The sequence below is a fragment of the Perognathus longimembris genome, chromosome 7, assembly GCF_023159225.1.
Source record: "Perognathus longimembris pacificus isolate PPM17 chromosome 7, ASM2315922v1, whole genome shotgun sequence".
Lineage (NCBI taxonomy): Eukaryota > Metazoa > Chordata > Mammalia > Rodentia > Heteromyidae > Perognathus > Perognathus longimembris.
In genome coordinates this window covers 19280886-19297376 of record NC_063167.1, presented here as the reverse complement: position 1 = coordinate 19297376, position 16491 = coordinate 19280886, and the positions used below count along the sequence as shown (strand labels likewise).

The 16491-nt window shown below is 42.6% G+C and overlaps 1 protein-coding gene across 1 annotated transcript in view; it reads right to left on the bottom strand.

Annotated features, from left to right (window-relative positions):
* Nucleotides 1-16463, bottom strand: part of Zcchc17 (zinc finger CCHC-type containing 17) — a 38483-nt gene extending 22020 nt beyond the window's left edge. Inside the window, exons 1-3 of the mRNA XM_048350732.1 lie at nt 16377-16463; nt 10597-10716; nt 5204-5261 (exon numbers count right to left, since the gene is read on the bottom strand). Of these exons, the coding sequence (XP_048206689.1) occupies nt 5204-5261; nt 10597-10662 (124 nt within the window). The 5' untranslated portion in view covers nt 10663-10716; nt 16377-16463. The remainder of the gene's footprint in view (nt 1-5203; nt 5262-10596; nt 10717-16376) is intronic.
* Nucleotides 16464-16491: the final 28 nt, after the last annotated feature.

Sequence of the window (16491 nt, the reverse complement as noted above, 5' to 3'; positions counted from 1 at the left end):
CACTACTAAATATGATCTTCTATCATAAGCAAGGAAGGCTAAATGCTAACACTGAATAATATCTACTCTTAAAATTTCATATTTATACATACATGAAAATGAAAATAGGAAACGAGGAGACAAGTAAAGGGTGGGATAGAGGAGTGACATTGATCAAGATTCCTATATACACAAATGGGTATGTTAAACCAAAACTGCTTTATACAACTATGTGAAGAAAATAATAAGAGAGAGCTAAGTATCAGTGGCTACCCAATGCAAAACACAAGACCTTGTCTCAAAAATAACTAAAGCAAAAAGGGCTAGAGATGTGGCTGAAGCTGTAGAGCACCTGCCTGGCAAGGTCCCAAGTTCAAATCCCAGTACTGGCAGAAAGGAAGGGAGGAAGGAAAGAGGAAGGAAGGAAAGAAGGAAGGATTGATTGGCTAGTGTCAGAAAATAAATCAGAAGACATAGAGATCATGTATACCAACACAGAAAATTCTACATGAGTAGTTTTTGTTTGTTTGTTTACCAGTCCTGGGGCTTGAATTCAGGGCCTGAGCACTGTCCTTGGCTTCTTTTTGTTCAAGGCTAGAACTCTACCTCTTGAGCCACAATGCCACTTTTGGCTTTTTCTATTTGTGTGGTGCTGAGGAATTGAATCCAGGGCTTCATGCATGCTAGGCAAGTATTCTACCGCTAAGTCACATTCCTAGCCTGTTTGTTTTTTTAATTTATTTTTGGTTGGTCACAGGGATTGAACGCAGGGCCTGGGTACTGTCCCTGAGCCTTTTTGCTCAAGGCTAGCACTTACTGGCACTTTGAGCTCCACAACTAGTTTGGGGGTAGTTAATTGGAGGTAAGAGTCTTATGGACTTTCCTGCCTGGACGGGTGGCTATGAACTGCAATTTTCAGATCTCAGCCTCCTAGGTAGCTAGGATTACAGGCATGAGCCACCAGCACCAGGCTATGAAAGGTAATTGGCATGCACATATGGACATGTCAAAATAAAATCCACTGTACAACTAAGGCTAATAAAATGTGGGAAGAAACACTAAGAGAGAGGAAAGAAAATATAATTTAGATCTGAATGTTAATAAGGAGTTTTCAACTCAGTAATTATGAAAGAATTATGATAATAGAAGTTTGGTTGGTGAGGATAAGGAGCACACAAAAATGGTGAGACAGAGAGTGAACAAATGTAGCTGTGATACTCACTAGACTTTATGTTGGAAATGAACTATACAACTTGTGGGGGAAAGGGAAAAACCTGTTCAAAAAGAAATGCATTCATTACCTGACTTACGTAACTGTAACTACTATGTACATCACCTTTACAATAAAAATAAATAATTTTAAAAAAGGTTTGGGAAACTAATTCAAATTAAGGCCTACCTTCCTAAATCAAAGATGTTATGTTCTGATCTGAAGACAGTTATTTCTCAGTCCTTCCTAGGTGAAAGTAATGATCTTCCCACTTAGAGAAGCTAAGATACACTGTGAGGGAGTCAACTGTTATTGTTCAAACAAGCCTACCAAAAAATGTCCCTGAGCTCACTCTCTCCCTCTAAGGCTTGTCTCAGCACAGCTGTCAAGCTGACAGATTTACTTGTAAGCTGTCAGCTACAATCTGAGATGTTATCAGATGGGGTATATACACAAATGAGTTTTAAGTTGACTGCTGAAAGGTAGCAGGCCTTTAATCCCACACAGTCTCCAAAATGGCACAAAATGCCTGAAAAAAAGACAGCACTTACAGACATAGTACCTAAACAAGAAAAAGAAAATCTGTCTTCAGCCAGAGAGAAGTAAACATCCTGTAGGGATGGGAATGAGTTCCAGCTAATTAAGTCCCGGCTACCACAGAATGGGAAACTTAATTACAGATTGCTAACTGCCAGCTTGAAAACTACTGTTAAGTCATTTCTAATGCATAGATGCAATATGCAGCACAGTAGTCGCCAAGGCTAGAGGAATGGCTTTATTTTACAAAGACCATCTGCTAGACTTTGACAGATACTGTAATATAAGAAATTCATATATTTGGCCTTTGTCCTGTTCCTGGTACACAGCTTCTAAAGCCCTTGGAATTTCCCTGACAAGACTATCTTTAGTTATTCCTAATAAGTTCCTTTCATCATAATAGGAATTTGGTAACCGTTAGTGGGGGTCTCTACCTTCTGGAGGAGGCATGCACTCTTTCCACTAGGCCATATTCCCAGCCCAAATAAGTGGAAACAGACCTCTGAGGAGGTGATCTTTTTTTTTTTTTTTTCCAGTCCTAGGGTTTGAAATCAGGGCCTGAGCACTGTCCCTGGCTTCTTTTTGCTCTACCACTTGAGCCACAGTGCTACTTCTGGCCATATATATATGATGGTAAGGAATCGAACCCAGGGCTTCATGTATGTGAGGCAAGCACTCTACCACTAGGCCATATTCCCAGCCTGGTCTCTACCTTCTGGATGGGGACTGGTAACAAGAAAAATCAGTAAGATTAAAGACTTGAAAGTTGAGTGCCGATGGCTCGTCTGTAAGCCTAGCCAGTCAGGAGGCCAAGATCTGATGACTGCAGTTCAAAGCCACCCCAGGCAAGAAAGTCAATGAGACTCAACTCTCCAGTTAACTACCAAACAGCCAAAAGTGGAGCTGTGGCTCAAGTGGTAGAGTGTCAGCCTTGAGTGCAAAAGCTAAGGGACAGTGCTCAGGCCCTGAGTTCAAGATCCAGTACCAACACACACACACACACACACACACACACACACAAACTCAAACAAATGAACAAAAATTAAAGGGTTGGAACTTTCAGCCCCTTCCTCTGAGTTCTAGGTCAAGAAAGAGGGATTACAGATTGAGATCAATCATCAATGGCAAATGATCTAATCATTTATCTATTTAATAGAGCTTCCATAAAAACTCCTAAGCAATGGTGCTTGGAAAATCGGTGGTGAACACCTTCAACTGCCAGGAGTGTGGTGTGTACCTCAATCCCTGAAAGCTGGAGAGCCTCACTCCACATACTTCCTCATCTCACTGTTTATTTCTATCCTTTACAACAAACTAACCATAGGCATACCATTTCTTTCCCTGGGTTCTAGTAGTTGTTCTAGCAAACTATCAAACCTGGGTATGGTAGGTACCCCTAAACTGTAGCCAAGCCAGACAGAAATGTGTACAATCTGGAGACTTGATTCTTAGGATTGGCTTCTAAAACGAGGGTGGTCTTGAGCTCTTAAATACAAAGAACCTTATGCTAACAACTAAGTAGTTTCAAAGTTAAATTGATTTGCTAGAATCCAGTTGATGTTAGAGTCAGAGGACTGGAACAAACATCTTGGATACAATCTTCTGAATCTTACTCAGATTTACTGAGACTTATTTGTGCTTGCGTATATTAGCATATACTTAGTTCTACATCATTTTACTACGTTTCAGTTCAAATACCACCATAGTCAGGATACAGAACAGGTTCCTGTTCTCCAGGATCCTTCATGTTAGTGCCTACCCCTCCTTAATCTCAGCATTAGGACCTGTTCTCCTTTTGCAAACCTTTGCATTCGTTTGTCATTATAGGAACTGGACATGTGACTCAAGTGGTAGAGTGCCACAGGAGTAGCTGTGGAGGGGAGAAGCCAAGAGAGAGCGTGAGGCCCTAAGTCCAAGCAGCAGTACTCACGCAAAAAAAAAGAATGTTACATAAAAAAATATTTCCTAATATGAGAGTAGCACAACAACAACAATTTCTCAGTTTTAAAAGAGCAAAGGAAGATACATTTCTCCAAAGACAATATATAAATAGCTTATAACCACATGAAAAGAGAACCTAACAATTAAGAGCAACTCAGGCAATTATAATTTTTTTCCCCCAGTCTTGGGTGCTGTCCCTGAGCCTCTTTGTGCTCAAGGCTAGCACTCTACCACTGGAGCCACAGAGCCACTTATGGCTTTTTCTGAGTAATTTACTGGAGATAAGAGTCTCACTGACTTTATTGCCCAGGCTGGCATCAAACCTCAATCCTCAGACCTCAGGCTCATGAGTAGCTAGGTGGCATGAGCCACCAGCGCCCAGCTAAACCGTAAAATTTTCTTTTTTAAAGCACAGCGAGATGCTACTTCATACTTGGTGGCTGTAATCAGATAATTATAAGTTTGGCAAAAACAGAGAGAAAGGTAAAGTGATGCAGTCTGGAAAGATCTGGTAGACCCTGCATGCAAGCCTACTTTTAGGTATATACCCTATACCTAATGAAAGCATACATCCAACAACAAATTATACATCAACGGTCATCTATACGTTTGTGCATATACCTATATACCTATGTACTTATGTGTATACATACATGCATGTATATATACACATATCTATATACAGATGATCTATCTATCTGTTATCTGCACACTCATACTAGAAAACACAATGTCAGCTTCAGAGGATTTCCTTGCTATCTCTAAATTCTTAGTGACTCCCCTAAGGTCACAGGACATGTAGGGAGAATCTGGTTCCAAGAGTAAATCCAATTAGCTATACCCCAGCCTTTTCCCCAAGCCAGAACGCACCATCCTCTCTGGGAATGTAGCTCAGTAGTAGAGTACTTGTCCAGCATGTGTAAGGCGCTGGGTTTAATACCTAGCTCTGCCCACAAAAAGAAACCAACAAAATAAGAGCACTGTTTTTCTGAGATAAGACCTAATACATGGGACAGGAATGTAGCTCAGCAACAGAGCATGGGCTGAGCATGCAGAAGCCCCGGGATTTACCCTAGCATACACACAAAAAGGGCCTGCTAAAAATGAACTAGGTTGCTGTTTTTGTGTTCTTTTTTTAATCTTGTTTGTTTGTTTTATCTATCTTTGGGAGGGTAAGCAGGGACACAGAAATGGAGGGATGGGACAAAGGGGGAACAAACATGGCAGTGGTACTCACTAGTCACTAAGTTGAAAATGAACTATACAACTTGTGAGTGGGGAGGAGAGGAAAAAACTGGGAGAGAGTAAGGGAAGGGGTGACACTGTACCAAAAGAAGTGTTCTCATTACCTGATTTAGCTGTAATGCTTCTCTATATCACCTTTATAATAACAATAAAGAATAATTTTTAAGAAATGAACTGTTACCACTTGTCTGTGTTCAAAAACCACTACGCTAAAAACAAAACAGTAACTAGAAAATAAGACAAAACTGTATGAAAAGTGTGGAGAGTAAAATGGGAGGGCTGAATTTCTACCTTGCTTCCGACATCCTGGGATTTTGATAAAGGCTCCATAGTCTGTCACCATAGCAACCTACAAAGATTAAAAAAAAATCCATGTCATACAAATGGATATTTTTCTGCTAGAGCATTTAAGCTAGTCTCTGAGTTTCTAATTGGTTCTGACCACTGCTACAAAACTTCCTGAAAGTTATTTCACACCTGTAATCCTAGTTACTCAGGAGGCTGAGATCTGAGGATCACAGCTCAAAGCCAGCCTGAGCAGAAAAGTCCTGGTGAGACTCTTATCTCCAATTAACCACTTATAAAACCAGAAGTGGAGCTGTGCCCCAAAGTGGTAGAGTGTTAGCCTTGAGCAAAAGAGTTCAGAGAGAACACCCAGTCCCAGAGTTCAAGCCTCATAACCAACAACAACAACAAAAACACCTTTATTCCTTTTAATTGTTTGATCTTTTGAGTTGCTTGATCTTGAGCAATTCTGTGTTAGCTTCACAGAACTAATACAAGGGACTACATTAAGACAATCCCTGCTGCACTGCTATTAACTAACATGTATTGAATATACTCTATATGCAAAACATTATTCAAATCCTTGTGGCTCTGTATAAGTCATACTATGAATTGCATTGAACAGATAATAACTGATGGGTGGAGAAACAAAGTTTTACTGAAGGCCAAAGCTAGTAGGTAACAGAACTAGAATTTGAACTCCAAGTCCTATACTAAAGCTGCTCTTGGGTTCCACTTTAAAGACAAAATTCTAATGGCCAAAGTAATGTAACATTTGATATCTGGTCTCCTCCTGACAACAATCTAGAACAAGGTCACAAAAATACATGGCAGAGGGGAGGGAGGAATGAGGGAGGAGGTAACAAACAGTACAAGAAATGTATCCAATACCTAATGTATGAAAATGTATCCTCTCTGTACATCAGTTTGACAATAAAAATTTTTAAAAAAATACATGGCAGGAACCTGTGTGCTACAGATGAGGCAGATGTGTAGAAAGAGCACCAAGAATTTGTTTATTTGTTTTGTTTTTGTTGCCAGTCCTGGGGCACGGACTCAGGGCCTGAGCACTGTCCCTGGCTTTTGCTCAAGGCAGCACTCTACCTCTTGAGCCACAGTGCCACTTCCGGCTTTTTTCTATATATGTGGTGCTGAGGAATCGAACCCAGGGCTTCATGTATAGGAGGCGAGCACTTTACCACTAGGCCATATTCCTAGCCCAAGAGCACCAAATTTGGAGTGAAAGATGTGGCTCCTAGCTGTGCCATTTCCTACCTATGAAATATTGGATGCAGGGAGGGGGGAATGAGAGAGGAGGTAACAAACAGTACAAGAAATGTACGCAAGGCCTAATGTATGAAACTGTAACCTCTCTGTACATCACTTTGACAATCAATAAGAAGAAAGAAATATTGGATGCAATATGCCTTTCAAGGCCCAGAGTGCCATTTATGTTCATTTTGCTTCCACAGATAACAAATGATACATAAAAACTGATGTATGGCACATGATAAACATATATTTATTTTACAAAAAGATTAGCAACTGGTAGAAAATGACACAATAAAAACTAGATGAAAGCTAGGGACAGAATCTGGGTCCTCTGACTTACAGTTCTCATTTCACCGAATATCTTCCGTGGCTCACACCTGTAATCCTAACTACTCAGGAGGCTGAGAGCTAAGTATTACAGTTGGAAGCCAGCCCAGGCAAGAAAGTCCTTGAGACTACTTCTGTATGTCATGGGGCTTGAACTCAGGGTGTAGGTACTGTCCCTGAGCTTTTGTGCTCAAGGCTAGCCACAGCTCCACTTCCAGTTTTGGAGTAGTTAACTGGAGTTAAGAGTCTCAGACTTTTCTGCCTGGGCTGGCTTCAAACTGTGATCTTCAGATCTCAGCCTCTTGAGTAGCTAGGATTACAGGTGTGAGCCACCAGCACCCGGCTCCCTAGAGACTATTTCCAATTAACCACCAAAAAAGCTAGAGTGGAGCTGTGGTTCAAATGGTAGAGCACCAGCCTTGAGCAAAAGACCTCAGAGACAGAACCCTGTTTCCAAGCCCCAGGACCAGGAAAAAAGAACAAACAACAACAACCAAAAAAAAAAAAACAACAACAAACAAAAAAACCCACCTTTCATTCTCTGGGTTGGAAGTATGGTTCAAATGGCTCTCTGTCAAGTGCTTGTCCCTGAGTTCCAACCCCAACTCCAAAAAACAAAACACTTTCATTTTCCTAATTTTTTTTTGGTTTGCTTGTTTTTGCCAGTACTGGGACTTGAACTCAGAACCTTGTGCTTATTTAGCTCTCTTGCTCACAGATGGTACTCTATTATTTGAGCTACTCCTATAGCCTATTTTTCTTCATATTTTAATGGAGATACTGGGATAGAGAACACAAACTTACTCCAAGACACAGTATAAAGCACAAGTTAGGGCTGGGGATATGGCCTAATGGTAAAGCGCTCACCTCGTATACAAGAAGCCCTGGGTTCAATTCCCCAGCACCACATATACAGAAAACAGCCAGAAGTGGCGCTGTGGCTCAAGTGACAGAGTGCTAGCCTAGAGTAAAAAGAAGCCAGGGACAGTGCTCAGGCCCTGAGTCCAAGCCCCAGGACCGGCAAAAAAAAAGCACAAGTTATAACCCCAAAGCTCTAAACTCCTGCTTCCCACAGGAAACAAGCTATGCTGACGTAAGGACCAGATAATGAGGAGAACACAGTACAGCACAATCATGCTGATAGTTACTATGTAGGCAAGGGAGAGCCAGAGGAAGGACATTAGAGATTAGCTCCTCCAGTCCTATCGTTTTTTCAAATGAGGAGTATACAGGCACAAACTGCTTACACAAGTTTACTGAACAATCTGTTTGGTGCGAAAAAGGACCCAAGGTGAAGAACCTAAAAGTCTTTCCATTTTTTAATAAAAACAAGAGCAAATTCCTTCTTTCTGAATCAACCAAAGGTGGACTAAGAGGTTTTGCTTCACTAGTCTAGAAAAAAGGGCTGAGGAGTCTCATATTGTGTAACTACATTATTAAGGAGTATAATTATCTAATACACTTAACAGTAGCATCTGGAAGCTAAAGAGCCCAAATCACCTTGCTGCTGTAAATTAAGACAACCTTACTTCAATCCTGAAGCTCCAGAGTCACACCTTGATCTTTCAGGGTAATAACAGACCTTAATTTGGCCTCTCCCAAAAGGAAAAGCTAATGTGCTTCAGAAAAGATGGGCTCGAATGCTCAATTAGGAAGGCCTTCCTGCCTTCTCCCAGTACCAGGTGTTTCTATCACTATGTCTCCTAGGGTACAGTCAGAGAGAAATTAAGAGGATGGCACCTGCCTTAGCTGCTCACACAGTTTGCCTGGTGTCCCAAAGATAATTACTCAAGTGGCTCAGGGGGGAAAATTTCAGTAATTATCTCAACTGAATTCAGGCCTTGGGTAAAATTAATTTCTCATTTTCAGATTAGAGGTGGCACTGGCCTTGAAACTTGTTCTCCCCATAATATGAATGATTTATTTGAGGCGGAGAGACATTAAGTTACTTGTCACAAAGTTAGAAAGTAGTACAGTCAAAGACTAGACATGGTGGTACACATCTATAATCCCAGTACTCAGGAGGCTGAGAAAGGAGGATTGCAAGCTTAAGGCCAGCTTGGGCTACATAGTGATACACTACCTCAGTAGATAGATAGGTAAATAGGTAGGTAGATAGATAGGCAGACAGACAGAAAAAAGAAAACAGTATGGCTAGACACAGGACAGAACTTGAACCCAGGGCCTTGTACTCTTGCTTTTTTTTTTTTTCACTCAAGGCTGACACTCTACCACTTGAGTCTAGCTTTTAGCTGGAAAATTAGAGATTAGAGTCTCTTGGATTTGTCTGCCCAGACTGGCTCCAGACTAAGATTTTCAGATCTCAGACTCCTGAGTAGCTAGGATTATAGGCATCAACCAGAGCACCAACTGTAAATTCATATATTCACTCATATCTGAGTGCAATCACTTCTTTGACCCTTTTTCATGTTCTGGTCCTCACTATCTGGTGATGAGAGGGAACAGTGCTTTAGTTGGTTTCTACCCCTATAACAAACAAAAACAAAAACATAATCCAGATCATTTATCATAGGAATTTATTTCTCACTGGATATGGTTGCTCACCCTGAAATCCTAGCTATTAGGGAGACAGAGATCAGGGGGATTGTTGTTCAAGGCCCGTTCAGGCATCACAAGACCTCATCTCAACCAATGGAAGTCTAGTGCAGTGGTGTGTGCCTGTCATCCCACCTATGTGGGGAAATAAAAGGATTATGGTCCAGAATGCCCCACACGTAAATGTGACATACTAGTAGAAAAATAACAAAAGTGAAAAGAGCCGAGAGAAGAGTACCTGCCTAGCAAACATAAGACTCAGTTCAGACTCTTGCCAGGTGAGGACCCAGCGTTTGTCCCCTCTAGAGGATGCAGCAACAGACAAATCAAGGAAGCAGAGAGCAGCCCTTACCACACACCAAATCTGTTAGCATCCTGATTTTAGACTTCCCAGCCTCCAAAGTATGAGAGGATAGGGTTTTGTACTTTATAATCTACCCAATCCAGGTATTTTATTATACAGCATAAATGGACTAAGACAAACAATATCCAAAGGTCCTGAAAAGAAAGTAAACCTAGAATGTGTAGAGTTCTAAGGTAGCCAGCATGTCTGGAGCATGAGCAGGGTAGAACAACTGCTAAAGTGGGTAGGGACCAAGTAATGAACAGATCATGAAAATGAGTTTGTATTCAGGTAAAATGAGAGGCCTATGGAGAGCTGAGTGTGCCAATCAATTTTATGAATGGATGGATTGTAGTATTAAGAATCAAACCTATTAGGACACTAGTGGCTCACGCCTGTCATCCTAGCTACTCAGGAAGCTGAAATAAAAGCACTAGACATAAGCAAAAAGCTCAAGAACAATGCCCAGGCCCTGAGTTCAAGACCCAAGACGGGCCAAAAAAAAAAAAAAAAAAAGCCCAGATTTCTAGCTTGGGTAGGTACCTGAATGGATAAAAGTTCCACTTGCTGAAATAGAAAAACAGAAATGACTAAAAGAGATTTAGTGAAAACACTTAAAAATTCAGTTTCAAAGGTGAGTTAGAGTTGCTGTTAGATATGCAAATGAAGGTGGCAAGTATGCAGTTAGATGTCTGCAGCTTAGAGCATTGTCAGAAGCTCTGCCGGTCCATCCATTTATGCTATAATGTGCAAGATGGTCTCAGGTTGGAAAGCAGCATTAAACCTAGGTGCTTTGTACTTTCAATCTATTCTTTTTGCTTTTCTCCCCTTTTTGTTTTCCTCTTACCCTCTATTCTTAGTAGTCTATAAATAATAGGTTTCAAAGACCAAAAGGATATACCTCTCCTTGGAAAATTGTGTAGAGCGCCGGCAAGTTTTCCATGGTCTCAGGTCTCCCTGAATTCATCTTAAGGTTCTATGGCCCCTCCATTTCTCTTCTGCAAAAGCTAATACAAGTGTCCTGCCACAAAAACATAAGCAACAATTAGAGAGATATCTGTACTAGAGAAGAAATGAATGGGGCTTCGGATGTAGCTCAGAGACAGAGCCCTAGCCTAGCATGCTTTCTAATGCCCTAAGGTAGGCCCCAGAACCATAAAAGAAAAGAAAAGAAATGAAGACAGTCTACAGTTAAGTTCTACAAAATCATACTTACTAGATTGACTATCCCATACTTTCATCCAAATCCCTTTTGTCATTGTAATCATAGGACGTTTTGGAAATTCGTGGTTGTTGTTACTACAGTATGAACTAGGGGTACTGTTACCACTTGAGCCATTCCCCCAACCCAGTTTTAGATCAATTGATCTCATTTTTTTTCAATGTTACTGATCTAAAGCCATTAGACTATTGGGGTTTTTGTTGTTGCTTTGCTCTGTTTTGTTTTTTGAGATGGAATCTAGCTATACTGCCCTAGCTGACCCTGCTTTCCCACTAATTAATGGGCTCAACCAATCCTTCTGTCTCAGCTTCCTGGGTGAGTAGCTGGTACTACAGGCATGTACTACCATCCCTGGCTAGCTTTTGGTTCTTTTTATTGCTGCTGTTGCTACAATTTTGCCAGAGATAGACTTTTGGAAGTGGGGGGAGGGGTATGTGTGCCTGGATTTCAAACAGTATTAGTAAGAATTAACATTTACACTTAATATGTCTAGCTACTATGCTAAGCAATAGCCATTGAGTATCTCACTTAATCCTCAAAACTGTCAACATGTAGGTTCTATCAATAAGAAAACCAAGGGGCTAGGAATGTGGCTTAGTGGTAGGGTGCTAGCATACCTATCATGCCTGAAGCCCTGGGTGGACTCCTCGGTAACACATAAACAGAAAAGGCCAGGAGTGGTGCCGTGGCTCAAGTGGTAGAGTCTAGCCTTGAGCAAAATGAGCTCAGGGACAGTGACCAAGCCCTGAGTTCAAGGCCCAGGACTGGCAAAAAAAAAAAAAAAAAAAAAAAAAAACCAAGCTGGGCGCCAGTGGCTCATGCCTGTCATCCTAGCTACTCAGGAGGCTGATATCTGAGGATCATGGTTCAAAGCCAGTCCAAGTAGGGAAATCCATGAGACTCTTATCTCCAATAAATTGTCAAAAAAAAAAAAAAAAGCAAAAAGCTGGTAGAGCTGTGGCTCAAATGGTAGAGCATTAGTCTTCAGAAAAAAAAAAAAAAAAGTGGGCTGGGGATATGGCCTAGTGGCAAGAGTGCCTGCCTCATATACATGAGGCCCTGGGTTCGATTCCCCAGCACCACATATACAGAAAATGGCCAGAAGTGGCGCTGTAGCTCAAGTGGCAGAGTGCTAGCCTTGAGCAAAAAGAAGCCAGGGACAGTGCTCGGGCCCTGAGTCCAAGCCCCAGGACTGGCCCCCCCCCCAAAAAAAAAGCTCAGGGACAACACCCAGACCCTGAATTTAAGCCCCAGACCAGCAAAAAAAAAAAAGGGGGGGGGTGCTTCTTTGAGGGAAAGCTTGAGGCCAGTAACAGATGAACTATATTAGGAAAGCAGATGCTTGCTGTTTAGAAAATATTTAAAACTTTTGTCAAGTTGTAGTCCATAGAAACCTAGGATATAGTAGCTATTCAGAAGCGCAAAGGAAGACACTGTATGAAAGAAAATGTACTCATTACCTGACTTGTGTAATTGTAATCCCTCTGTTTATCACCTTTATAATAATAACTAATATTTTAAAGTCATCTGTGAAACATCTACATCACCTCATTGTAAGAAGACCAAAGAGGCTGGCTTTAGACCACCAATCAGAGGTGAGCCTCCATACCACATGTCCCAGACCTGGGGAAAGTGCCACTCAAAGCTGCTGAGAGGGCAAACACCTCTCCTCAATAAATGGGCACAGACTGATGACTGATGATTCCCCTTTGCCCTCTCAGCTCTAAGTTGGGCCATGGTGACAAGGGGAAGGGGCTGAGGGTCACTAAAAGAGCAGAAACTCTATCAGGGTATTCTGCTTTGATCTAGTTTACCCATGAAGCTTCTGTATATAAGATTTCACTTGAGGGAGGCTGCCACTAGAAAAAAGTTTCTAAGAGAGAGAGTGGGTCATGAGTTTGATCAAGGACAGCATGGCCTACATAGGGAGTTTAGCCAACTAAGCTACAGAGCAATACATTATCTCAAAAATGAACAAAAGTTTCTAAAACAGTGAACTAGATATAATTCAAACAGATAGGGCCATATACAAAGATTTTTTTTCAATTTGCAAGACTTAAAAAATTAACAAGGAGCTGCCATACACTACACCCTACTCTCTAGTGCGGCTTCCAAATAAACTCTTTTCTGATTGTAAAAAAAAAAAACAAACTTGGGGCTGGGGATATGGCCTAGTGGCAAGAGCGCTTGCCTCGTATACATGAGGCCCTGGGTTCGATTCCCCAGCACCACATATACAGAAAACGGCCAGAAGTGGCACTGTGGCTCAAGTGGCAAAGTGCTAGCCTTGAGCAAAAGGAAGCCAGGGACAGTGCTCAGGCCCTGAGTCCAAGGCCCAGGACTGGCCAAAAAACAACAACAAAAAAAAACTGAACAAAGGCTAGGAATGTGGGTTAGTGGTAGAGTGCTTGCCCAGCATGCATGAAGCGCTGGGTTCAATTTCTCAGTACCATGTAACTAGAACAAGCTAGAAGTGGCGCTGTGGTTCTATGTGGTAGAGTGCTAGCCTTGAAAAAAAAAAAAAAGGCTCAGGGACAGTGCCTAGGCCCTGAGTTCAAGCCCCAAGACCAGCAAAAAGAAAAAAAAATGACAAGGTTTGATATATCTTATTGAGGTTACTTTGTAACAGTTTTAGAAGCAGAAGTATTGAGGCTTTGTTGCCTTGAAGTAGTTTAAACAACTGTACCATGTAGAGAAGCAATGGAGGCCCAGTTATTGGCCAGCTTCTTCTCAAAGCAAGAGACAGCACAAGGAACATATAAATAGGAGCCAAGAGATGCAGGAGGGAGAAATGGTAGGTAGCCCAGCAGAAGGTGAGAGTTGGGTTGGTTGAGGACAGAAATTTACAGTCATAGTCCAGTGTGGGAAGGAGCAGGGCCATGCAGGCATCTGTACCCTCAGCAGCCCAGATCCACTCACAGTTAGCAATACTGGTTGTCACTAGTCCCAAGACCAGCACTTACCAGACTGCCTTACACTACTTGAAGTTAGTCACCCCTTCACAGTCCTCTGTTAATGGCTAACATTTGAGTGCTTATTTGCATGTATTAATCTAAGAGCTTTACTTGTCTTAACTAAAGCAAAAAGGGCTAATGGTGTGGCTCAAGTGGTAAAGCACCTTCCTAGGAAGCACAAGGCTGAGTTCAAACTTTAGTACCACCAAAAAAAAAAGAAAAAGAAAAAGTTATAGGTGTGGTAGTACACAGCTGTAATCCCAGATAAGCGGGAAGCATAGAGGATCACATTCTGAAGACAGCCTGGGCAAAAAAAAAGCAAGACCTCTGAAATATAACTAAAGCAGAAAGATTTGGATATATGGCTCAAGTGTTAGAATGCCTGCCTAACAAGTGCAAGGCCCTAAATTCAATCCCAATACAGAAAGAAAAAAAAAAGTTATGGCTAGGCTCCAGTCTTCTGCAATATTCACCTATCTCTGAACCTTCTCTTAGTCTGTGATCCACTTCCTCCTTCACAAAGAAAATAATACCATGACACAGGAATTCATTTATCGATACCAAACACACAACCATCTATAGATTTCATTTCCTTCGTCCCTTTTGTTAAATGAAGAAACTATCTTCCTCATGCCTCTTCCTCTACCATCCATTCCCATATCCTCGGAAGTCTTATACTATCAATGACCCAGTTCTCTCTGACATACTCCCTTCTTCATTGCTCTCTCAGCTGGATCCTGATAGCCCTCATGCCTTTCAACTGCCACATTCTCTCCTTATAATTACATCTATGAGAAATACTGTCCATTTCCTTGCTTGAATCCTTGCCTGGAATGTGGTTTCTGGGACCATCACAACAACAAAATAATTCTTGCTAAGGTTACCATGGCCTCCATGATAAAGCCAATACACATTTTTTAATCTTTACATTACTTAAATCCCTGGAGTTTCTATCACAGGCCATCTTTTTGCTTCTAGGATATTTTAGGTCTCTCTCTCTCTCTCTCTCTCTCTCTCTCTCTCTCTCTCTCTCTCTCTCTCTCTCCCCTTCTGTTTCTCCTGTAGATTCATTCATCTTTCTTCCCCATTAAGTGTTTGAACAAGTCACAGTCCCAACTTAGCTGACTATGGTTTCCTTATGCTAATTACATGCTAATCTCCAAATTTATATTTCCAACACAAATGTCTTCTGAATGCCAAAGAAGTATTTCAAGCATCCTCCTTGTTGACACACACACACTGGCTTAAGTCATCTAGTGTTCTCTAGCTCAGTGAACCTCTTTATATTCAATTACATGAACCAGAAGCCTAGGAGCTCCCAATCCTCTTTCTTGACCCAACCCATCACCAAATCCTACCCATTTTACCTCCTAAGGAGCTCCAGAACCAAATTATCTGCAGTTCCACTGCTTTCTCAGTCCTGTTCACATCTCTGACCAAGATTACTACACATCCTAAGTGGTCTATCTGCACCTACTACAGCCCCCCTTGCCACCTCAATCTGTGCACACCATTACACCTAGGAGATCAAGCCACTTCCACCACACCCCACTCCTGACTCTCCAGCCCAGGGAAGGGTTCCATTCAATCATTTCCTACCGACTTGAAGTAAAAGCTGTCAATCCCTGTAATCCTCCTCTGATACCATACTCCCCTTTATTCGCTGTATTAGCCACACTGGCTCCTTGTGCCTTTTAGTCATTTCCTCTCAACGGACAGCGGAGACCTCTACACGCGCTGTTCTGTACGGGAAGCGCTGCCATGTCATTGGAACTCTTCCATCAGGTACATAAGGCTCAGGCATCCTTGCCTGAGAAAAGCCTTCCTGTTTATTTCAGGCACTCACCATCAGGTATCTCTCCTAGGTAGCCCTCATTTACTAGTGAGGTTCTTAATATCTTCTCTACCCCTGATGAATCCGCTGCTATGGGGTTAGGAGTCCCTTTTCCCAATGTGTCCCCCCTCCCCCCGCACAATAGTAGGTGGAAGACTGAAGGTTCGGAACACAAGTATGAGCCTCCAATTTCTCAGCCAAACTAGGCTCTGGACCAGTCGATCGATCTGCTCTATCACTGTCTCTCGGGGACGCGGGGGGCGGGGGGAGGGGGAAGCACAGGTGAGGCCCTAATAATAGATTGCAGAATTAGGGGCAGAATCCGGCGGGCCTCCTCAGCTAAACGCAACACTGAAGGGGGCTGGGAAGCAGGCCTTTCCCCCTGCGATCAGCAAGGCACAGGACTGGGCGTGGAGGGGGGTTGCCGAAGAAGGGCACCCGGCCAGCAAGGCCCAGCAGTCGCAGGGTGTGAGACCCCCGAAACTACCTTTCGGCCGGCGGGCAGAGCTGGAAGAGAGGGGGCCCGCCTCCCGCTCCTTGCTGTCCCGGCCTTCACAACAGTGCCTGGGAAGAACGACAGGGCCTGAGAATGACAGGCTCGGGCCGCGCCACGGGGCCGTCGCGTCCAGGTCCGAGAACCCATCTCCCCACAGCGCTTTCCCCTCACTCACTGACTCAGCGATCGCTCCAAGTCCCGGAGCCGCGGAATAGCTGGGAACGCCAAGCCCACTCGGTTTTTTCCCACCCACAAGACATAGCGCGCCTAGGAGGGAACGCCAACTCCAA